This window comes from Meriones unguiculatus, chromosome X (genome assembly GCF_030254825.1).
Source record: "Meriones unguiculatus strain TT.TT164.6M chromosome X, Bangor_MerUng_6.1, whole genome shotgun sequence".
Lineage (NCBI taxonomy): Eukaryota > Metazoa > Chordata > Mammalia > Rodentia > Muridae > Meriones > Meriones unguiculatus.
In genome coordinates, this window is record NC_083369.1 from 39563032 (window position 1) to 39587132 (window position 24101).

Consider the following 24101-nt stretch of genomic DNA (forward strand, 5'->3'; position numbering starts at 1 on the left):
TCACCTCTGGGGAGGAGTGGGTGGGTGGGGACTCTGTGAGGTGGCGAAGACACTGTCGTCGTAGCCGGTCTGCTGAGCGGACAAAACCCCTGGTGCCCCGGGGAGGGGCGTCACCAGGGAAAGGAGGAGCAGTAAGAGGAGGGAGGTAGAAGGGAAGGGAGAGGCTCTCTGCTTAAGACCTCTCGAGGCTCTGACCTCAGGGACTAAGGAAGCCAGTTTCCTCCACCTGTGCTGCCTGAAGAGGCCACGACCCTGGAGGATCCTAAGCTAACTGATCCAGGGGCCCCAGCACCACCCCGGGGTTCTAAAGCAACAGTCTCAGGGATCACTTCAAGGTTTCCAGTTGCCTAGACAACGATCCCTGGGTTTGAGCCACAACCCTTCCAGCATCTGGCCTCAACTGCAGCCTCGGGCAGCAGTTCCAGTACTCTGCCTGCCCACCAATCCAGGTGACATGCCGGTGCTCTCCACTCCGCGACCCTCGCGGGCGACCACGCTGAAGCGCACAGCTGTGGTCCTGGCCCTCACAGCTTATGGAATCCACAAAATCTACCCTCTAGTACGGCAATGTCTGACTCCGGCCAGAAGCCCTCAGGTTCTAGCTGGGGAGCCCACACAAGAGGCCTCTGGGGCCACCGCAGCCAAGGCTGGCATGAACCGGGTATTCCTGCAGCGGCTCCTGGTGCTCCTGAGGCTGCTGTTCCCCCGAGTTTTGTGCCGGGAAACAGGGCTACTGGCCCTGCACTCTGCTGCCCTGGTAAGCCGAACTTTCCTGTCTGTGTATGTTGCCCGCCTGGACGGCAGACTGGCCCGCTGCATTGTACGTAAGGACCCGAGGGCCTTTAGCTGGCAACTGCTCCAGTGGCTCCTCATCGCCCTTCCTGCCACTTTCATCAACAGTGCCATCCGCTACCTAGAAGGCCAGCTGGCCCTGTCTTTCCGAAGCCGTCTAGTAGCTCATGCCTACAGCCTGTACTTTTCCCAGCAGACTTACTACCGAGTAAGCAACATGGATGGACGGCTTCGAAACCCTGACCAGTCTCTGACAGAGGATGTGGTAACCTTCGCTGCCTCTGTAGCCCACCTCTACTCCAACCTGACCAAGCCACTCCTGGATGTGGCTGTGACCTCCTACACTCTCCTTCGTGCTGCCCGCTCCCGAGGAGCTGGCACAGCCTGGCCCTCAGCCATTGCTGGCCTGGTGGTGTTCCTCACAGCCAATGTGCTTCGAGCCTTCTCTCCTAAGTTTGGGGAGCTGGTGGCAGAGGAGGCAAGGAGGAAGGGGCAACTGCGCTACATGCACTCTCGAGTGGTGGCCAACTCAGAGGAAATTGCCTTCTACGGGGGCCATGAGGTGGGGCAGGTTGAGATGCTGTTTATATAGGAGAGGAAGTGGCTGGGAGACTCATGGCAGCCAGCTATAGCAGTAAGGAAATCCAAAGGCATACTCAGGCTAATGTTAAAGTTCTGAATAGGCACTGGGATGAGCTTCAGGCTAGGTCTTGGATGGCTGTAGTCTTAAGGTGCAGAAATGGATAAATGTTACCACTGGGTGGGAACTTCTCTATGCTGGCTGCCTGCAACCTCCAGGTCACTTCTGCATCCTTGGTAAAATTGTCTTGGACTTGGAGCTTTGGATTGTATCGATTTGAGATGCTACTGGTCCAGCTCACTCCAATCTTTCAGTCAACCATTCCTGCAGCCAACTGGAAGGAATTAAAGACTCCTTCTTACTGGGAGCAGGGATGGTAGGACACAGCCTGCTACCTAACCTCTCTTGCATCTCTGGGCCCTTTGAAGGCTGGCGTCCAGCAGAGCTGGCTGGCTAGGCTGTTGGGTATTATGGGCATGACTCAGCCCAAGCAGAGGTTAACAAGCAGAGCTCAGCACTGCGGCTGCTGCTGTGTTTGTACTCAGGGTCAAGGCTGTCAGAGCCCCAGGCATGCCTGGCTAGTGACTGACAGGCTTAGCAAGCAACATGCTAGCTGCCTCCCCCCACCCCACCCCCAGGGTTGGGGATGCCTGGCCCCAGCCTCTGCCATGGAGGCCTGACAAGCTTCCTCTCCCACCCTCCCCCCATGGCCTTTCCCCCAGTCTGTCTGCTCTTAGCCACCCTTCCGCCCAGATCCCAGCCACTCCATGAGGTGGGCTGGGGCCAGGGGATCCTGGCAGACAGTGGGAAAGGCTACTTTAGGCCAGTGTAAGCTTTATTCTGAAGCAGCCCGTCCCCTTCCTTGTGCCTATAGTTGCAGCTGCCTCAGGCTGTGTCCGTTTGGGCGACTGGTTTCAGTTCCTCAGTGCTTGGGGCCGGGGAGGGACACAAAAGCACCCATTTCATGAAGGCCTGTGTATGTTTCCTGGGTCAGGTAGCCACTTGCCCCAGGACCTTGTCCCATTGGCTGCATATCATTTAGAGAATCAGGCTTGTCCTTGACTTTTAAAAAAGATTTATCTCTACATTCTGAAAAGAGAGAGAGGTATTGCTGGTCCAGGTCAGGTTTCAAATTAAGAGAAAAAAGTAATTCACCCTCACTATAACCCCTCTCCATTCTCTTCTCGTGAATGCTGCGCTGCAGGGCCTTGGAAAGCAGCCAGGGCCTTCGGTGAGGCACTTTGGCACAATACCCATAGCTACACCATCAACTTTAGCTGGCACTGCTACCAGCTCAAGCCACGAGCCTAGATTACCAGGGTGTTGCAAGGTGGTGCACTCACTTCAGGAATGAGAGGCTGAGTTTAAGGAAAGCTGGACTATATGAGCAGGCCTACACAGAGGGCACAAAAGAGAGAAAACTTGTTTTTAAAAAGACTTCTGGGATAGCTTCAGGAAATAGCACATTCAGCAATAGAGTTCACTTGCTGGGACACATGGACCTTGTATATATGTTTTGCCTGCTTGTCTAATCCTCATCTATAAAGCTGTATGGGGTGGTAGGCCACCATGGGTGGCTTGGGAGTACACAATATTCTTACTAGTGTACACAACCTCCTTCTTGGATTTTTGAGCCAGGGTTTCTCTGTGTAGCCTTCACTGTCCTTGACTCAATTTGTAGACAAGGCTGCCTCTGCCTCCCAGAGTGCTGGAACTACAAGCGTGTGCCACCATTCCCAACTAAAAAAGTAAGTCTTAAATCATCTTCATTTGTAAGACTCTAGCTATCCAGCTGAGGCAGGAAGATCCCGGTGAGTTTAAGGCCAGCATGGGCTACATAGTGAGTTTCTGGGCTACAGAGTGAGGCTGTCTCAAAACAACAAAAAAGTCAAGCATGGTGGTACACACCTTTAATCCCAGCACTTGAAAAGCAGAGGCAGTAAAATTGCCACAAATTTGAGGTTGGCCCCGGTCTACATAAATAATTCCAAACCAGCCAGGAATATATAATGAGACCCTGTCTCAAAAAATAAAAATAAAAAGAAGTTTCATTCTCTAGGGCTGGGAATATAGCACAGTGTGCTCACTTAGCATGCTTGAAGCCTAGAATGCCCAAGGCCCTAGGTTCTACCCACAATACCTCAAAACTAAGAATCTGGTTCTCTTAGCAGGCCAGCCTATGCAGTCTACATTTCTACACTGCTTGCAACGTCTAGGCAATATGAGTTTGAGCAGGTCACTTTGTTTCTGTCTGCTTCTGTATCCTACAATAGACATGAGAACATGCACAATGAGGTGTGTGGCAGTAAAATGGGAGAAAGAAGTAAAAACACTTGACAAACGGTACGGTGCTGTTTGGGCATGGGGGTGGAGGGCAGAGCAATCCAAAATACCACAGTCACCTTGCCGTGAGTACTTCCTGATACTTCTAGACTCCTTTGAGCCTGTCTGTAGCTTCTACTAGGCTTGAGAGCATATTCACCTGGTTTTGGTGGGGAAATTCAGTGTAAGTTTCTTACAGAAAAGAGCCTGGGAATATAGCACGAAATGAGGTCTAAGTAGACTGAGATTGTTGAGTGAGTTTTATAAAACCTAGAACTTTATCATTTTCTCTCTTATAATGCTCTTTGCTTAGTTCAAGGTGGAAAAACTATTGCTCTTGATGTCTGGAGTGGGGAGGCACTAGAGGGAGCTCAAAGAAATGGGGTCAGCAGAAGATGAAAGGCAACTACCCTCAGTGGCCTGGATCCAGAAACTGCCCAGGCAGGGTACAGAGAGGAATGGTGAGTGTCCCAATCACAGCAGTAGTTGAGAGGATAGGAGGTGCCCTGTAACATCAGACAGTCCTTTACCATCACTCTTATTTGAGACTTGGCCCCACCACAAATACAGTTGCTAAGCCCTTGGCCTTGTGGCCATCAGACACCGAAGCATTTATGTAGGCCCTACTTAGAGACTCTTACCATCACCCCCCAGGAGTTGTCACAAGACATCTGAATATCTATTTACCTGGCAGGTGGAACTGGCACTACTAGAGCACTCCTATCAAGACCTGGCTTCACAAATCAACCTCATCCTGCTGGAGCGCCTATGGTATGTCATGCTGGAACAGTTCCTCATGAAATATGTGTGGAGTGCATCTGGCCTGCTCATGGTAGCTGTCCCCATCATCACAGCCACTGGCTATGCAGAGTCAGGTAAGAGCCAAGGTTCCATGGACTTAGGGCCCAGAGCTCAACCAGCCTACTTTCCCCTTCTACCTGGGTATGCTGAGGCCCTACTGGTCTTCCAATTATCAGAAGTCAGGTATTCCTCAGAGCAATTTGCTGCCACATATGTATCTCATGATCCTTGGTGCCAAGAAGCCTAACACAGGACCACAACTTAGGAATACTATATAACACTTCTCCACATATGTGTACCCTTTATCCACATATCTTCAGTCCAATTTTAATTGAAGATAAGCATAGAACATGGCTTGGGTGAGCCTCTTCATGACCCCAGCCTTGGTTTCTTCCAAACAATTGCTCTGACGAATTGCCTTTGGGAGTGAGGGGGAGGAAGCTTGCCCTACCTGCTAACTTTGGTGGTGGTCAGGTTGTCTTTATTTCTGTTTGTTCCTTTATTGGTTTGCAGTTTATCCACTCAACTTTTAGTGGTTGTCCTTGAAGGCCCTCCTCCCAAGCCTTAGAATAGTTTACCTACCTAGTAAGAGGAACAGGAACTATTTCTGACATGAACTCAACGACTGGCCCCTTTACCTCTCCTGCCCCCTTTACCTCTCCTGCCCCCCCCCAAGGGAGGGGCAGGCTTGCTAGGCCACAGAGGAAGATAATGGAACCAGTCCTGGAGATACCTGGTAAGTTAGGGTCAGATGGAAGGGGAGGAGGTTCTCCCCTATCAGTGGACTTGGAAAGAGGCAGGGAGGAGATAAGGGAGGGAGAGTAGGATTGAGAGGGAATGAGGGAGGGGGTTGGGATGCAAAGTAAACAAACTGTGATTAATATAAAACTGAAATAAAAATTTAAAAAAATAGTTTACCTAGGGAAACAACCCCCATAAAACTAGTCATTACAGCCCAACCTGAAATTTAGTTTCATTAGTTTCTTTTTTTTTTTTTCCCTTTTGGTTTGTTTTGTGTGTTTTGATTTTTGAGATAAGGTCTCTTACAGCTCAGGCTGACCTTGAACTCAATATGTAGCTGAGGATGACTGAATTATTGATCCTCCTGCCCATTTCCCAAGTGCTGGGAATTACTGCTGTGTGCCAGCACACATGACTATCATGTACATTTCATTCTCCATATGGCTTTGTGTGATGTGTGGTAAACTCACCCATGTGCCTACTGATTTCTCTGCTCAACATTCCCTTCCTACACTTCAATCATCCTTCCCAATAGACTTAGTTCAGAAGTCCACTCTTTGTTCTTGTGGTTTGTTTTTATTTGAAATGTGATCTCTTTTTGTAGCCCAGACTAGCCTTGAACTTGCCTTTTTTCTGCCTCAGCCTTCCCAGTGCTGGTATTACACTGTGCCTGGCTAAAACATTCTTTTAGCTAAAGTATTATGGGGTCTTTTTCAGTTAGCTTGTTGTCTGAAAATAATAGCTTTTCACACTTATTTCTAAGCTACTTAGAGTAAGCATAAAATTTTAGCACAAAGTTCATTTCTTCTAGTCATTTGACAAGATTTCATTGTCTTCTCACTTCTTGAATAGCTGTTAAATTTTTTAAAAGCAGTTTAATTATTAGTATTATGCATTTTCTCTCTAGGTATCTTTATCATTTTCTTTCTCTGGTATTCTCCAGCTTTAGTGCAATGTGTTTAGATGTGGGTTTCTGCTACTCCTTCATCAGACTTGTGTTTCTTTCAAATATGCATGTTTTTCTTTTTAATTTTTTTTTTAAATTTTATGTATATGGGCGTTTTGCTTCTTTCTATATATGCTTGTGTATCAAATGAATGCCTCTTGTGCCTGCAGAAGCCAGAAGAGGGCATCAGATCCCCTGGAACTGGAGTTACAGACAGTTGTAACCTCTAAACCAAGGTCTTCTGTAAGAGGTCTTAGTTACTTTTCTATTGGTATGAAGAAACACCAAGGCAATTTATAAAAAACAAAAACAAAAAACATTGAGGCAGGCATAGTGTCACACGCCTTTAATCCTAGCAATTGTAGGTCTCTGAGTTCCAGGACAGCCAGGGTTACACAGAGAAACCCTATCTTCAAAACAAAACAAAACAAAAAGCATTTAACTGAGGGCTTGCTTATAGTTTCAGAGGATGAGTCCATGACCATTATGGCAGAGAACATGGCAGCAGGGAGGCAAGCATGGCGCTGGAGCAGTAGCTCAGAACTTATATCTTACTTACAAGTTGGAGGCAAAGAGCCAGAGAGACTGAGCCTGTCCTGGGATTTTGAAACCTCAAAGCCCATCCCCAGCTCCCTTAACATACCTCATCCAACACGGCCTTACTTTCTAATCCTACCCAAAACAGTTTGACCAACTAAGGACCAAGCATTCAAAAATATGAGCCTGTGGAAGCCATTCTGATTCAAACCACAACAAACAGCAACTGCTCTTAATCACTGAGCCATATTTAGGCTTTCTAGCATCTCAGTCTTTCTTTTTGCTCAAAAATTCTTGAGATCACCTGTTGTTTTTCCTTCAGTCATGTACAACTTAAACTTTTTTTTAAGCATTTAACAATTTCTGCCTATCTTGACCACAAGCCTTTATGTGCTCTATCTTACTGCTCACCTAAATACTGCTTCTCTATGTATGTCACTTTTTTGTATGATTTCTCTTCCTCACCTTTTATGGTGAGCTGGATTAGGGTGTAGATATGGCAAGTGATTCAAGGAAAGCCAGAGAGGAAGCCACTTAACCACTGGGGATGATTTTAGATAAGCTTTGTTTTGCTGGCCTGCATTGGCAGCACCAGGGCTGGAAAAGGGGTGGGATTGCAGTATTTTGTAAGCTTCTCCTGCAAAGCCTTAATTCCAAAGGTCCTAGGAGGTTCTGCCTCTAGAAAATGCTAGCTGCTGCCAGAATGTCCTAGCCACAAAAACCTGTGGAGCCCCTTCCTTTGTGTTTATGTCAAAGGAAAAGCTGAAGGGATGTTGGGAAGGAAGGCTAGTGTCCCTGCTGCCTACTGGAGCTATGTCTTTGAAGACACAGTAGAAAGGAGGATATTTAGAATTAGCTCACCACACCCGTAAGTGCATTCATTTCCCCTCCCCCATTTCCTGGGCCAGGCCCCAAAGGCATCCATCCATCCTGTTCCCTTTCCTTCTCAAACTTTTCTGAGGTGACTCTTTGTATCTTTTCCTCCCTGAGCAACCCCTGCCATTAATCCACTTGAGGGCCACATATATCCTGGATACCTCTTTCTACAGCTTCAGCTCCAGAGCCCTGGCTCCTTGATGACTCCCCAGTGGGCACTTATTATTTACCCATCTGAACCCAAGGGCCCTTAGAGCTGGCTTCCTTCCTGTTACCTACTATCATTTCCAGGTTCCTTGTGTAAAAATCTTGCTCCTAGGACTGATAAGATGGTTTAGCAGTTACAGGTGATTGCCTTGAAAACCTGGCAATCTGAATTTGATTTGTTTGTCTTGGTTTATTTGAGACAGGATTTCTCTGTGTAGCCCTGGCTGTCCTGGAACTCGCTCTGTAGGCCAGGCTGGCCTCAAACTCACAAAGATCCACCTGCCTCTGCCTCCCAAGTGCTGAGATTAAAGGCATGAACCACCACTGCCTGGCCTAAATTTGATTTCTGGATCCCACATAAAAATGAAGAGAACCTACTCCACAAAACTGTCCTCTAACCTCCACATGTATGCAGTGGTGCACGTGTGCTCACATATTACATAATAATAATAGTCTTGTTCTTCTGTGGATCACAAAGTCAAGAAAATCAAAACTGTCAACTAAGAAGACTTCAAGGGCATAACCATGGGATGTAAATTGTGACCAAAAAAACAGGTTTAAACAGGACTGATAATTGTGAGAAATCAGAGATGGCTGTTGGCAGGAGTAGAAATCATGGTGCAGAGTAGGATGTGAGGAATAATTTGGGTGGAGAAAGCAAAGTCAGAAAGAGAAAAGTCACACTTCAGAAAAAAAGCTCACTAGGTGTTGGACGAAGAGATCCAGATGTTCAGCAGTAGTGACTGAAGGTATTGCAGATCTTTTTCTTTATAGGTGTTATTGAGATGTGATTAACAGACAGTAAAATTCAGCCTTTTAAAACATATACCTCAGGTTTTTTCATGTATTCACAATTCTGCAGCCATCACTACTCTCTTAAGTCCAGAACATTTTTATTACTTCTAAAGGTAACTCCAGATCAATTATCAGTCCTAATCCTCCTTCACTCTGTCCCTGGCACCCTCTAATCTTCCTTCTATCTCTATGGATTTGTTTATTCCGTACATCTCATAGAAATGGAATCTTATGGTATGTGACCTTTGCTGTCTGGCTTCTTTCACTGAGCAAAATTGTTTCAAGGTTCATCTGTGTTGGAAGATGAACCAGTCCTTTGCTCCCTCTTATGGTTGACTAATATTTCATTGTATGTTCTTTTGAAATAGGCATGTGTCATCCCATCTGGCCTATTATAATTGTTTTTTTAACTACATATTCATTGTATGTAGTGATAGGTTTCATAAAGAAAAGGCATTTTTGTTTGTTTGTTTGTTTGTTTCTTCCAGAACAGGGTTTCTCTGTGTATAGCCTTGGCTGTCCTGGAACTCAATTTGTAGACCAGGCTCTCCTTGAACTCAGAGATATCTGCATGCCTCTGTCTCCCAAGTGCTGGAATTAAAGGCATGTGTCACTACACCCGGCTTTCATAATGGTGTTTTTATTCAACTATATCATGTACTCTGACCAGATTTAGCTCCTGTTACATTCTTCTGTCTCTCTCCCTGCCCCTGCTAGTCTCCGTTTTCACAAATTTTAGAAAACATATTTGTCTTTCTGAATCCAGCATTTGCTTAGTATGATGATCTCCATTTGTATCCATTTTCTAGTAAATGACATAATTTCATTTTTTTGTGGCTGAATGAAACTCCATTGTATATATGTACCAATTTTCATTATCTAGTCATCTATTGATGGATATCTAGGCTGTTTACATTTCTTGTCTATTGTTAATAGTGCAGCAATAATCATGGTTGTGCAAGTAACTCTGTGGTAGGACTTAGAGTCCTTTAGGTAGTACAGATAGGTTATATGGGAATTCTACTTTTACTTTTTTCAGAAACCTCTACAATGACATAGCAGCTGCACCCGTTTTCGTTCCTGCCTGGAAATATAAAGGGGCTCGCCTTTTCCCACATCCTTCCAGCATTTGTTGTCATTCTATTTTTATTTGTTTGGTTTGGGTTTTTTTCCATTAAGTAATTAATTTTAAAAGATCCTACTTATTTATTACATAGTGTTCTGTCTGTGTGTATGCCTGAGCCATCATATGGTTGCTGGGAATTGAACTGAGGACCTTAGGAAGAACAGCTAGTGCTCTTAACCTCTGAGCCTTCTCTCCAGCCCTAATTTATCTACTTTACATCAGAACTTCCCCTCCCTCCTCTCCTCCCAGTCCCTCCCTCCTCTCCCCTTCCTCATGGCTGTTTTTTTTGTTTGTTTGTTTGTTTTTTGTTTTTTTGTTTTTTTCTCAGAGAAGGGGCAACCTCCTATGGATATCAATCCACCTTGGCATATCAAATTTTAGTAGGCCTGGGCACATCTTCCATCAAGGATAGACAAGGTTGACCAGTTAGGAGAAAAGGATTTGTGGGCAGGCAACAGACAGCCCCTGCTCCTGCTGTTAGAGGTCCCCCTCTTCTATAAGACTCCTTGAGCTCCACCTAATGTTTGGCTGTGTGTCTTTTCATCTATTTTCATCAGCTGCTCTGTGAAGCCACTCAGAGGACAGTTATGCTAGGCTCCTGTCTGCAAGTACAGCAGAATATTATTACTAGTGTCAGGGGTGGCATTTTTGGTTTTTCAAGAAAAAACAAAGTGCTAAAGGCATGTGCTACCACTGCCTAGCTTCCTTTTATTTTTAACTTTATTTTATTATTTATTCGTTTATTTTACGTGCATTGATGTTTTGCCTGTATGTTTATCTGTATAAGGGTGTCAGATCCCCTCGAACTAGAGTTAGTGACAGTTGTGAGCTGCTGTGTGGGTTCCAGGTCCTCTGGAAGAGCAGCCAATGCTCTTAACCTCTGAGCCATCTCTTCAACCTGTCCTTTTTTGTTTTAAAGTTATTTCTTTTTAGTTTTATATGCATTGGTGTTTTGCTTGTATTTTTGTCTGTGAGTATTGGTGTCAGACCCCCTGGAAATGGGGCTACTAACAGTTGTGAGCTGCCATGTGGGTGTAGTGAACTGAACCTGGGTCCTCTGGAAGAGCAGCCAGTGAGTGTTCTTAACCAACTGAGCCGTCTCTCCAGCCCCTTTCTTTTTCTTTTTCATTCTCACTAGGATGCTAGAACTTTGAGATAGTTTCACTTATATTTCCTTGGTGGCTAGGCTGTTCAACATTTTTCTTTTTTCATTTATTATTTCTTGTATGTGTATGGTGTGGTGGACATAAGACTCAGAATGTATGTGTAGGTCAGAAAACGGCGAAATCAGTTCTCTTTCACCTTACATGGATTCCAGAAATTGAACTTAGGTCATCAGGTTCACACAGCAAACACTTTACCTACTAAGCCATTCCATTGGCCTGGTGTGTTAAATATTTTATGTATATGTATCAACCATTTGTACTTCATCTTTTAAGAATTGTCTGTTCGTTGAATTTGCCCCCATCCCTTTTTTGGTTTTTCGAGATATGGTTTCTTTGTGTATCCTTGGCTTTCCTGGATTCACTTTGTAGACCAGGCTGGCCTCGAACTCACAGAGATCTACCTGCCTCTGCCTCCCAAATGCTGAAATTAAACTTATGTGCCACCATGACCAGCCTGTTTGTTTTACCATGACCAGCCTGTTTGTTTGTTTTTCTTTGTTTGTTTGTTTTTTTTTTTTTGAGTCAGGATTTTATGTAGCTTAAGCTGACCTGGAATTTACTATGTAGCCAACGAGGGCCTTGAACTTTTGAGCCTCATCTTCCACCTCCCAAGTGCTGGGATTTCAATAGTGTATCCTTATACCAATATACAAAGGCATTTGATTCGTTTAGAATTAAATTTTGTACAGGGTGAGAAAGAGGGATCCAGTTTTGTTCTTCTACAAGATATATGTTAAGGGTATGGGGGTACACACCTTTGATTCCAGCACTCAGGGATGCAGAAGCAGGTGGATCTCTGTGAGTTCAAAACCAGTTTGGTGTGTGTAGCAAGTAAGTGCAGGACAGCCAAGGGTACACAGAGAAACCCTGTCTCAAAAAACAAAGGTACACTTTAGTGTCTTTATCTACTCATCCATTGCCAGACAAGGCTGGTTGTTTCCACCTTTTGGCTATCATGAATAGCACTACTATGAACATTCAATACAATGAGCTTCTGTGTGAGCTCATGTTTTTGTTTATAATTAGGAGAGGCATTCCTAGGTCCTTTGGTAACTCACTCTTTAACTTCGTGAGGAACTTCCAAGTGTTTTTCCATTTGATCTCCTCCTGGATGAGGCATGGATAGGGGTCCTACTTCTCACCTGGCCAATGTCTCCTCTTACCTCCCTTTGCTGCAGCTTCCCTGGTCAAGATGACATATTATTTCTTGGTGATATTAGTTTCCTTAATGATGAATGGTGTCTAGTAAACTTTCTATAAACAATGTTTTTAATATTTGCATAATATTTACTTATTTTGTTAGTCGGATGAGGAAGTGTGCATGGTATTACACACATATAGAGGTTAGAAGACAGCTTTTGGGAGTCAGTTCTCAACTTCTACCATATAGATGCTGGGGATCAAACTCAGATCATCAGGCTTAGTGACAAGCAACTTTACCAGCTGAGCCACTTCACCAGCTCATTCTATTGCTCTTTATATGTCTTTAATTTTTTTTTTTTAAGAAAACATTTCATACTAGCTCAGGTTGACCTTGAACATGTGGCAGTCCTCTTGCCTTAGCCTTCAGACAACTGAAATACCTATCACTGAAATGGCCCATTTATATATAAGGGTCTTATTTGGATCATTTGCCAGCTGTTTAAACTCAAGATTCTCCTGCTTTCACCACCCAAATGCTGGGTTGCTCTGGGCTAAGGAAAGTTTCAGAGAACTACACCTCTACTAGCCATGTGGTTGAAAAGTATTCCTTTTTAGTCTGCATATTGCCATTGCAGTTTACTAATGATGTCCCTCAGTGCTCAATATGTTTAATTTTGAAGTTCTGGTTGATCTGTCTTTCTTTGGTTGCTGGTGTTTCTCGTCTCATAGCTAAAAAATCATATCCAACGACAAGTTTTGCCCATTTTCTCCTGTGAGTTAGTTTTCATCCGTGCTGTGAGGTGAAGAACATAAGTGCCCTGTGTATCTGTCATAACATTTTATATACAATTATTATGTTTTCCATGATGAATCTGTGACTTTCCACTGTCTCTCCTACCACCAATCTTGGCTTGCAGACTCAGAGACCATGAAGAAGGCAGCGTTGGAAATGAAGGAGGAGGAGCTGGTTAGCGAACGCACAGAAGCTTTCACCATTGCCCGAAACCTCCTCACAGCTGCTGCGGATGCCACCGAGAGGATCATGTCATCCTACAAGGAGGTGACCCCAGTGTAGTTCCCACTCTGCCTGCCCTCCCACTTCCAAACTGGCTATGGTTGAGCTCATGTCACCCTCCTTATAGGTGACAGAGTTGGCTGGCTACACGGCCAGGGTATACGAGATGTTCCAAGTATTTGATGATGTCCAACACTGTCGTTTTAAGAGGACAGGAGATCTAGAAGAGGCTCAGGGTGAGCCTGGGGCCATAATACAGTCTGGTGTCCATGTAGAGGGGCCCCTGAAGATCCAAGGTAAGATACCTTGGATACCCTCTGTGCAGAATGCTTCTTCAACCTCTCTACCTACTGTGTTGTCTCCTCCCATACCACCCACTCAGAGACCCCTGTGTACCCTGTCTCATCCATTCAGGACTCATTGCCAGAAAGGTCATTTAAGACTAGGTCACTCAGGAGGGGGCTGGCCCAACAGCCTGCATTCTCCATAGCACTGGCTACCAGTTGAGTGCTGACACACTCTTCCAAATGTGTTGGTCTTAGTTACTAGTTAAGAGAGAGGGGCCTCTAAGTGCTAGGTATTGCACACCCATACAAAGCAAATAGAGAAGTTAAGGCAGTGAGGGATGGAGATGTAGTCCAACAATAGAGTGTTTACCTAGCATGTATGAGAACTTGGGTTCATTTCCCAACACTGCAACAACAACAACAAAAAAGATTTATATGGCTCTGTATATAGCTCAGTTAGTGTTTGTCTAGCATAAATAAGGCCCTTAGTTCAATCTGTACTACCACATAAAGCAGGCTTGGTGATGTCAAGATCAGCATTCTGTCTAAAATAAAATAAATAAATAAGATATTTTAAAATAAATAAATGTTTAAATTCTTAAGTGACTAATGCCTGTAATCCCAGCTTTTGGGAGGCTTAGGCAGGATTGCTGCATATTCAAGATCAGTGAGGGCTGTAGTATTTAGACCCTGTTCCAAAAAGAAACTAAAGAAAAAAAAGTCAAGAGAGCGTGAAAGCACAAAAGAAAGTTCAGCCAGCAGCCAATTCAGAGGAGTCAGAGTACTGCAGCAAAGGAGCCCAGGCATTGAAGCTGATCTTACAATGTCACCGTGAGCATTGTTGTAGGACAAGAGTACCCACTAAATGCCTCGGGTTCCAGAGGAAAAAAAGGTGGCAGCTTAGGGCATGCTACTTGAATCTGAGATTATTGACTTGTTGGAAGACCTCTGTTTTCCCATGTGGCCCTGTAACACACCATACTGTTTGGGGAACCAGGGGTCTGCTATTAAGATAGGTTAAGCCTGTGCCAACAGAACAAGGGATAAGCAACAGGGCACAGGAAAGCAGTAAAATGTTGTGTTCCTGTCCTTCCATGCCTTCTCTCTACAGGCCAGGTGGTGGATGTGGAGCAGGGGATCATCTGTGAGAACATACCCATCATCACACCCACAGGAGAGGTGGTAGTGGCCAGCCTCAACATCAGGGTAGGTCAAGTGGAAGAGCATGCCCAACCTAAATTACTGACCAATCTGGATCAAGGAGCTGGGGACAGGGTACACTTCCAGGTTATCTCGCCACCTGCATCAGTGAACCCTAGCCTTTGGCATCTCTCTTAGCTGTGCTAGCAGCGACATTGTCCCCAAGTCTGCGTGGAAGATTGGCCAAGGTCAGGCTGAGAGACCAACGTATCTCTGACTATGAGTTCTGAAGCAATAGTGTGAGTGCTGATAAAAGAGACTAACAATTACCAGGGTTGCCCAAGGGTTACCCAAGTGCTCCTGTTCAGATCATTTGTTCATCCTACCAGGCTTTTCTGAACTCTAGGCTGGGCATTAGAAACCATAGGTAAATTAGAGAGTGGGGTGCCCTTAAGAAGTACCCACTGCTTGGTATGGTGGCACACACCTTTAATCCTGGCACTGGGAAGGCAGAGGTAGGCAAATATCTATGAGTTCGAGGCCAGCCTGGCCTTGGGTCTAGTACAGCCATAACAGTTACACAGAGAAACCCTGTCTTGAAAAAAAAAAAAAAAGTAAATAAACAAATAAAAATGTCCCTAATTAGACTCTGATCTAGAGTACAGTAAGGGCCACCAAAAGTCTGATTATCATTTGATGAGCAGAGGCCCTTCTTCAGAGTACAGGAGGTGGATAGGTGGACACAACAGGAGTTAGGAGCTAAGAGACAAAGAGGCCAGGGCCTGCCATGTCTCCAAAAGGAAGGAAGCTGGAAAGAAGCAAAAGGAGGTGGAATATCAGGCTCCTGACTTCACTGAGGGGTTGACTGAGCCTAGAGAGGAAGAAGAAGGGCAAGATTCATGAAAGCTAGTTGAGACAGTAGACGGAGCATGCCCCTTCCCTAAAACATCACAACATATTAGAGTGGTCCTTGATGGACCCAAAGTAGATAGTTTCCCGGCTGGCCCTGGAAAGAAATAATAGGAAGGAAAGACACTGTACCCTGGGTGAGCAGAATGCAGCTGGATAGAGAGCAACACTGACTAGGAGTCAAGTAGAGGAGTAGGGCTGGGCCTTGAGGGACCCTGATACTTCATGACACTATTGTTCTCTAGAGCCAATTGTCCCATCCTGCTGAATGTCCTGGGGCTTCCCTAAACTGGGGCTTCCTCTGGACTGGGTGGCATTACCACCAGAAATGGCCTCCTTCCATATTCTGGAGGTCAGAAGTCTAGCTTTGAGGTGCAGAAAGGGTTCATTTGCTTTTGCTTTGTCACCCTACTCTCTGTCTCTATCTTCATACACATGCACACTCCTCTATTTGTGTCTATTCAAATCTTCCCTCTTTGTAAGAACTCCAGCCATGTTGGATTTGGCCCACTCCTCTCTAGTAGGCCTTAGTGTTAATTTAGCTAATTGCATGTACAATGACAGGTCTCAATCTGACACAGTACGACATAGGACTTCAGATAAGTTCAGGGGACACAGGTCAACCTGTCACATTGCTCAAGGCAAATCAAAGGCCAGAACCTAGATCCTCCTGGAAACCCTATGGAGCAATACCCTTATCACTTCTAGATAAGGAAACACCTACACTAAAAAAAGGAACTGAGGATGATGACACTGGGAATGCCAATGTTTTCTCTGCTGTGGAGTGCTTTGTCTCCTCTGTGACCCAGGCTCTCTGACTAGCTAACAGTGGCACTGAATGGACTAAACTCTCATTCCTGCCAGTGCTGCCAGAACTCCAGTGAACAGCTACTCTGTGGCCTAAAGGCCACTGAGGCCCTTAGTGCTGAGCCCAGGGGCCATCCTCTGTGACCCCTGGTACCTGAGGACAGAGTAGACTATGTGCTAACAGGTTAGTCTTGACATCTAAAACTTTTTTTTTTTTTTGAGATGGGGTTTCTCTGTGTAGCTTTGTCTGTCCTGGAACTCACTCTGTAGATCAGGCTTGCCTCAAACTCACAGATCTGCCTCCCCAATGCTGGGATTACAGGCATAAGCCATTATCACCCAGTTTAGAACCTTTTTTATTTTGTATTTTCAAAATAAAACAAAAAACTTTACCCAGGCAGTTCGTGTGTGTGTCTGTGTGTGTGTGTGTGTAAGACAAGGTTTCATTGTATAGCTCTGGCTGTCCTGGAGCTTGCTTTGTGGACCAAGCTAACCTTTACTTCCCAAATGTTGAGATTATATCCATGTGCCAGTTCCTCCAGCTTCCCTACACAGTTCTAGAAAACCTCTTGAAACTACACTTGGATCCCACTGAGGTAGTCAGAAGGCATAGACTACTTTCGACTATCTTAGAATGCACTCATTCATTTGACCATGGTGTGTGTTGGGGGGGGGGGGTGGGCTCTTGTCCCTGTGTTTGGCTTGTGCTATCCAGGAATGTTGGGGCCTTAGGGGACAGAACCAAGTCCTTGCTTGCCTTTTTCCTTCCTTCCTTCCTCCCTCCCTTTGCTTCCCTTCCCTTCCCTTCCCTAACCTTCCCTTTCCTTCCCTTCTTCCCTTCCTCCCTTCCCTTCCCTTCCCTCCCCTCCCCTCCCCTCCCCTCCCCTCCCCTCCCCTCCCCTCCCCTCCCCTCCCCTCCCCTTCCCTTCCCTTCCCTTCTTTTCGCTTTCCTTCCCTTTTTATTCCCTTTTTCTTCCTTTCCCTTCCCTTCCTCCCCCTTCCAAATCCTGTGTGGACTCTGGCCCATATACAATGGTGTGCTTTATAAACCCCAACCCCAGCACATGTTCTATATCCCTCAGAGGTGAGTAAACCCATTCACTATGCCTTATGCATTCCACTGTATCCTAGACCTAGCATTCAGTTGAGTATTCACCTGAATACAGAATACAGAATATGCATAATGCCATACTCTGGACCTCATCCCTGTGGCCTTGTAGTCACTTGCCAACAAGAATGGGCTTAGTAGCACACTTAAAAATCTCATCCAGCCCTTGGGAATCTAAGACATGAAGATTGAGTTCCAGACCAGCCTAGGCAACATAGCAAGACCCCTCCCACCTGCCACCTTGTCTATAGAAACCTGGTTCCCTTGCTTTTCTTCTTTCCTTCCTTTTTCCCTTCCTTCCTTCCTTCCTTCCTTCCTTCCTTCCTTTTTTTTTAAGACAGGATCTCATGTAGCCCAGGTTGGCTTTGAATTTGCTGTGTAGCTAAGTTGAATTGAACTTGAACTTATAATCCTCCTGTTTCAACCTCTGAAGTGCTAGGTTCAACCTCTGAAGTGTATACATGCTTTATGTGGTGCTGAGGATTAAGCCCATGGTCTGTGTGCTCCCCAAGCACCTTTACAAACTGAGCTATATCCCATCCCAGATGTAAAAGACTTTATGAGACTGAGAAGGAGGGCACAGTAATCCAGGGTATGGGGAAAGAGAATTAAGCTCTGAATGTCATGCCCTGATTCTTCCACAGGTGGAAGAAGGCATGCACCTGCTCATCACAGGCCCCAATGGCTGTGGCAAGAGCTCTCTATTCCGAATCCTGGGTGGACTCTGGCCCACATACAGTGGTGTACTCTATAAACCCCCACCCCAGCGCATGTTCTATATTCCTCAGAGGTGAGTAAACCCAGTCACTAAGCCTTCTCCACTTCTTTCCATCTGTGCATCTGAAGAGTCTACCTCTCAGGAAAGGATGCCAGGATGTTACACAAGATCCCAGTAGCCAAGAGCACAAACTACTCCTGTCCATTTCAGATCAGGAGGTGGGGGTGGGGGGTCTGTGAAGGTGATATACATACTTATGTCCATGCACATATGTGACTATATGGACATGTTAGTTGGGAGACTGCCTGGGTGTGGTATGTCAGCAGTTAGAAAGCTGTGAAGCATATTAAGACATAGCACTGTTGGGAAACAGGGACCCCTTGCCCCCAGTGGACATGCATCTTTTCTACAGGCCTTACATGACCGTGGGCTCCTTGCGTGACCAAGTGATCTATCCCGACTCTGTGGAGGACATGCGGAGGAAGGGCTGCTCGGAGCAGCAGCTGGAAGCCATCCTGGGCATTGTGCATCTCCGCCACATCCTGCAACGGGAGGGAGGTAGGGGCAGGGCACAGGGTTACACACCAATCACCCTTTGTCCCAAGATTCTGATGGGGACCCTGTTGCCAACCTACCTCTGGCCTCTACCCCAGTCCCAGGGGACAAGAGTTACCTCAGCATTTAGGAGTTCAAAGTGCCTGCCAGGAAGGAAGGGTAAACAGGTTGCAGGGATGCCAAGAAAGGGGACTTGTAGCACAGCAGTTACTTCATTGGGTACCTAGGAGACCCTTGGGGAGCGAGATGACAGCAAGACAGGATGCCACTGCAGCTTGTGAGACACTGAAAGCTCTAAGGCTGTAGGTAACCAACTGACAGATCAGAGTTTTTTTTTTTTTTTAATATTGTTCATATTATATATACATTGGTGTGTTGCCTACATGTATGTCTATAAGGGTGTCAATTTTACATTTAAGCAAGCCTGACCCTTCTCTCTTGGTAGGGTTAGATAGCAAGGCACATTCCTTTTTTTTTTAAGATTTATTTTTACATTTTTATATTTATTTTTATTTGTATGTGCACTGGTGTTTTGCCTGCGTATATGTCTGTTTGAGGGTGTCATATCTTAGAGTTACAGACACTGTGAGCTGCCATGTGGGTGCTGGGAATTGAACCCAGGTTCTCTGGAAGAGCAGTCAGTACTTTTAACCACGGAGCCATCTCTCCAACCCCAGGCACATGTTTCTGTTTACACAGAAGCTTGGAATCTGAGTAGAGAGCAGAGTTATGCATAACTCTGAGGAGAGTCCTCAAGAAGGAGGAGCAGGTGGCAAAATAGCTTTTGAGAAGAAAAAGCTTATTGAGCAACATCTCCAGGGTCTTGTGGTTGCCCTTAATGGCTAGTACCTGCAGCCAACCATTGCAACTTTTTTGGCTTGAATTCAACTCTGAGTAATGGTAACATGCTGGTTCCCATAGTGCTTCAAATAATTTATAGGTTTATCTTACTGTGCTGTAAATTCCAAAAGAAATAGACCACAGTTGGGGGCAGAAGTGTTCACTATAGACTCCAAGGATACATACTCTTATACAAAATTATGATGCTGGGCATGGGGCTTCCATTCCTAAAGTTACCTTATGATACAATATGACTGCTCTAGCTATCACAATACAGTCCCCCAGACCATAGGATGGAGGAAGTGGTGAAGGACAGAGACAAAGGGTGCTTGCCTTCTGTCTTCCCAGCAGGTTCCACCAATATTATATGTATGACAGTGGCTAGAATTAGCACCATGGTTACCCTTCACCACAGGACAACCTAAAGTGTTTCACATGTCTTAAGGAAACTTCTAGGCATATAGAAACACAGGATGGTTGATAGGAGAGGACTTCAGTCATATACTCCTGACAAATCACCTTCCTCACATGCTTAATCAGTCCTCTATGCCAGCATAGTGGCACTAGATCATGAGATAAAGCCCAATTCCTTTGACAAAGGCCTCTGTCCTGGGGGGAACACTTAACCATCCCTGAGGCTCTTTACTCTCATTACCTGCTGCCTGCATAGGGCAGAGTTGACAGGTTCTTCATTGGCAAGTAATTAGGTGTCCTGGGGCTGCCATGACTAAGTACCACAGACTCACAGGCTTTAGCAAAGAAATTTGTTTTCTGCCATTCTGGAGACAGATTTGGGTGTGGCAAGGCTAGCTCCTTCAGAGACTATGAGGTGCTCTGCTCAGCTGGTAGCTCACCAACTTCTCACTGTGTGTCTTCATATCATCTTCCCTCTGTACATGTCTCTGTGTTTCAATTTCCATTTTCTATAAAGGTACCAGTCACACTGGATTAGGGTTCGCCCTCTTGACCACAACCTGAGCACATTTGGAAAGACCCTCTTTCCAAAGCCTGCAGCATGTGTCCTGTCAGGTAGATTTTGTTTGTTCGGTTTTGGTTTTTTGAGACAGGGTTTCTCTGTATAGCCCTGGCTGTCCTGGACTCACTTTGTAGACCAGGCTGGCCTTAAACTCACAGAGATCTGCCTGCCTCTGCCTCCCAAGTGCTGGGATTAAAGGTGTGTGCCACTAGGCCAGGCTGGAGAAAATTTTTGTTCCAAAGGCCAGGCTGGAGAAAATTTTTGTTCCAAATCTCTCAGTAATTAGTGTTACAGGCAGATGAAGACACCAAGCAGAAGTCTGCAGCGAGACAAGTTCTACGAGGGTCAAATATGGCCTGGCTTTCCATCAGCCTCATTTAACTTCTACTGAGTTCGTTTAATTGAGTTGAGTCCCTCACCTCCTGCCCAGGTTGGGAGGCTGTGTGTGACTGGAAGGATGTCCTATCTGGAGGTGAGAAGCAGAGGATTGGCATGGCACGCATGTTCTACCACAGGTGAGCACTGCAATGACTTTCAAGGACATTCATTAATTTGGACCCTACAAGAGAGGTAAAATGGGTGCTCCCAGTAAGAGGAAGACAGCTACATGGAGGAGCTTCACCCCTTCCAGTTCAGCAGGGCTGTAGGTTACAAGTAGTTGGCAGGGGCTGGAAGCTGAAGAGTGGTGGGTAATTCACAGCTTTTCTCTTCACCCCCGCCACAAGGCCCAAGTATGCCCTCCTGGATGAGTGCACTAGTGCAGTGAGCATTGATGTGGAAGGCAAGATCTTCCAAGCAGCCAAGGATGCTGGTATCGCACTGCTATCCATCACCCATCGGCCCTCCCTATGGTAGGTGCTCTTGGAGTTGTGGGAGAGGCTGCTACCTGAAGTGGGAAAGCAGCTATGACAGCCTCCCATCCCTCTCCTGTTCAGGAAGTACCACACACACTTGCTGCAGTTTGATGGGGAGGGAGGCTGGAAGTTTGAGAAGCTGGACTCTGCGACCCGCCTGAGCCTGACTGAGGAGAAGCAGCGCCTGGAGCAGCAACTGGCAGGCATCCCCAAGATGCAGGGGCGCCTTCAAGAACTCCGCCAGATCCTTGGCGAGGCTGCAGCCCCAGTTCAGGCCCTGGTCTCTTGACTAAGCACCTTCCCCCAGCCTCCACCCTTCTCCAGGCTCTCAGATTACATGAAGGAAGCTGCAACTCCTACCCTACCCTCCCTGCCCTGCATGTCTTCTCCCAAGCCTTCTAGCCAGTTACGTGACTTCCCTGAAGATCCCACTCTTAAGCAAGTAGATATGAATATGACACTCTACTTCCAACTCCCAGCCCATCTTCCACTCTAGGGTCTGTGCCATGAACTGTGCCCTGTTCAGGGCAATGTGTCCTTTACTTTTCTCTGGGGAAGGGTGGAAGGTTTGGAAGTCCTCAGTCCTGACCCTACACCAGCATGGCTGAGCCATAGGAAGTAAGTAGGAGCTGGCCCCCTACTGCCAGCAGCCAGAATATGTGACAAGCCTAGTGGTTATGGGTTACATCCCTCTTGAAACCCAAATCCTCATCATTCCTTTGGTCCATCCCTTTGTTGCCATCCCCTAGGGTGGCCAGCCAATACCCCTGTCCCACAGGACACTGCCGCTCCCCTCCCCCCGCCTGTGTGCCATGTTCTGCCAAATGGGGTCCAGGATCAGACAGGGTCTAAATTGTGCCCTTCCCCATTGTAACCCCAAGAATGACAGTGTTTTTCCTGAGCCATGATAAGAATGTAGCCCTGGCCCTCCGACTCCTCTACCTTCTATAACCTAATTTATTGGATTCCCAATTTATAGCTTTCTGGATTGTCAACATGAACACCCTGCCAGCACAAGAGGTGACTGGGTGGACCCTTCAATCTACCCAGCCTCTGGTGCCAAACCTGGCCCCTCACCAGCCTACACTGCCAGTTGCCACTGGGGTTGTCCTCTGCCAGCTAAGCAGGAGTGAGGGCACCATGTTCCCAGCTCAGTGCCAAAGAGGGGTCACAGGAGGTGTTGTGTCTGCTAAGCCAGCCCTCACCAAGAGGAAGACCCCCCCCCCACTGCCACTGTGTGCCTTTCCTGGGCCCTCAGCCCTCTGGCTGTGGTGCCCCTTCAGTCCTCAGTAAAAACCTTTGGAAAACACTCTTGCCTCCTGGACTTGGTGTCTTGTAGAAGTTCTAGGGAGTGAGCCAGGCACTGGGGCACATGCCTGTAATCCCAGCACCTGACAGGTAGAGATAGGCAGATCTCTGTAAATTCAAGGCCAGCCTGGTCTACAGAGTGAATTCCAGGACAACTAGGGCTATATAGTGAGACCCTGTCCCAAACAATAACAAAAAATTCTTGGGTAGGTCAGAGTGTTGGCTGGAAAAAAAGAAGAGACGTGGGCCCAAGTGAGAAACTGATCCAGCTGCTAATCCCATGGGACTCAAAGAGTGCCAACAGCTGACTCAAAGTCAGTGTTCTCTGGTTATACCACTTGTACCCTAGGGAAGTAGAGCTACCAATCATTGCTCTAAAATACCTTAGGCCAAATGACTTTGATCCCTTTGCAGGAGAGAAGGGAACCCTGTCTAGTCCCTGCTTATAGAAAGCCAGTGAGCTGCCAGGGAGGTAAGCTGAGCACCGAAGTGGTTTTGGGATTGAGTTGCACTGGTGCTTCTGAACCTTCTAGGAAGAGGAAACAGCTTGTGCAAAGGTCCAGGGGTGAGTGCAGAGAAAGAATCCAGTGCAGAGGGAAGGAAAGGCTTGGACTGAGACAAAAGGTCACTAAGGGGACTTATGCATGATAGGATTGGCCTTGGGTTCTGTGTCAAGCAGGCTGTGGAGCTATGTGTGGACCCTTGCTAAAGATAGGGCAGAACAGTGCTGCTAGACATGGGGAAGGGATGGTGTGGGCAGCTCTCATAGAACTAAGCTGAGTTCCCATACTGCCCAGCATTCCTACTCTCAAGTCATTCCAAAGAACCAAGTTAGAAACCCATGGCACAGATAGATGGTTATTGTATAGCTTCTATACAGTATTCACAATATCCTGAGTGCCCAGCAAAAGACAGACAAACCCATACAGTAGAATATATTTGACCACAAAAGGCAGCAAAACAGTAACACATGCTATAACATGCACAGACCTTAAAGACATACTACTGACATAAAGAAGACTGACACAAAGATCCAAGTATTATATGATTGCATTTAAATGAAATATCCAGAACAGCCAAATCCATAGAAACACAAAGCAAATGTACAGTGGCAGTTTGACAGAATGGATATGGGGAGAAGTTGTTTAATGAATAGAAGGGTTTTTTTTTTTTGGGGGGGGGAGATGATGAAAATGTTCAATATTGAAAATTTACAAAACACAGCTGAACTGTGTACTTCAAAGAGACCTATGTGAATTTCACTAACAAGTGGTTAATAAATAGGTATAGATGGATAGACAGATACATAGATTGCTATTAAGATAGAAAAATAGGTGATGGATTGGTAGAACAATAAATTAGCCAGGCATAATGGCTTGGGTATATAATCTCAATCTGTTGAAGCAGAAGGATTGGCATAAGTTTGAGGCCATATTGGGCTATCTAGTATATTCCAGGTAAACTAAAGCCAACACTTAGATCCTCTTTCAAAAAAGCCAAAAATTTTAAAAAAGGGCAGTAGATACATAGATGATTCAGGAAAGATTATTTA

At 45.9% G+C, this 24101-nt stretch overlaps 1 protein-coding gene across 1 annotated transcript; it reads left to right on the top strand.

Moving 5' to 3' along the window:
- The first annotated feature begins 2 nt into the window (after positions 1–2).
- Abcd1 (ATP binding cassette subfamily D member 1) lies at positions 3–22550 on the top strand. Its single transcript, XM_021656361.2, has 10 exons — positions 3–1354; positions 4389–4569; positions 12950–13092; positions 13175–13343; positions 14446–14540; positions 17943–18088; positions 18429–18574; positions 20818–20902; positions 21113–21238; positions 21323–22550. Exons 1-10 carry the CDS (start codon positions 455–457, stop codon positions 21528–21530), a joined length of 2199 nt encoding a protein of 732 aa, XP_021512036.1. The 5' UTR covers positions 3–454; the 3' UTR covers positions 21531–22550.
- Positions 22551–24101: the final 1551 nt, after the last annotated feature.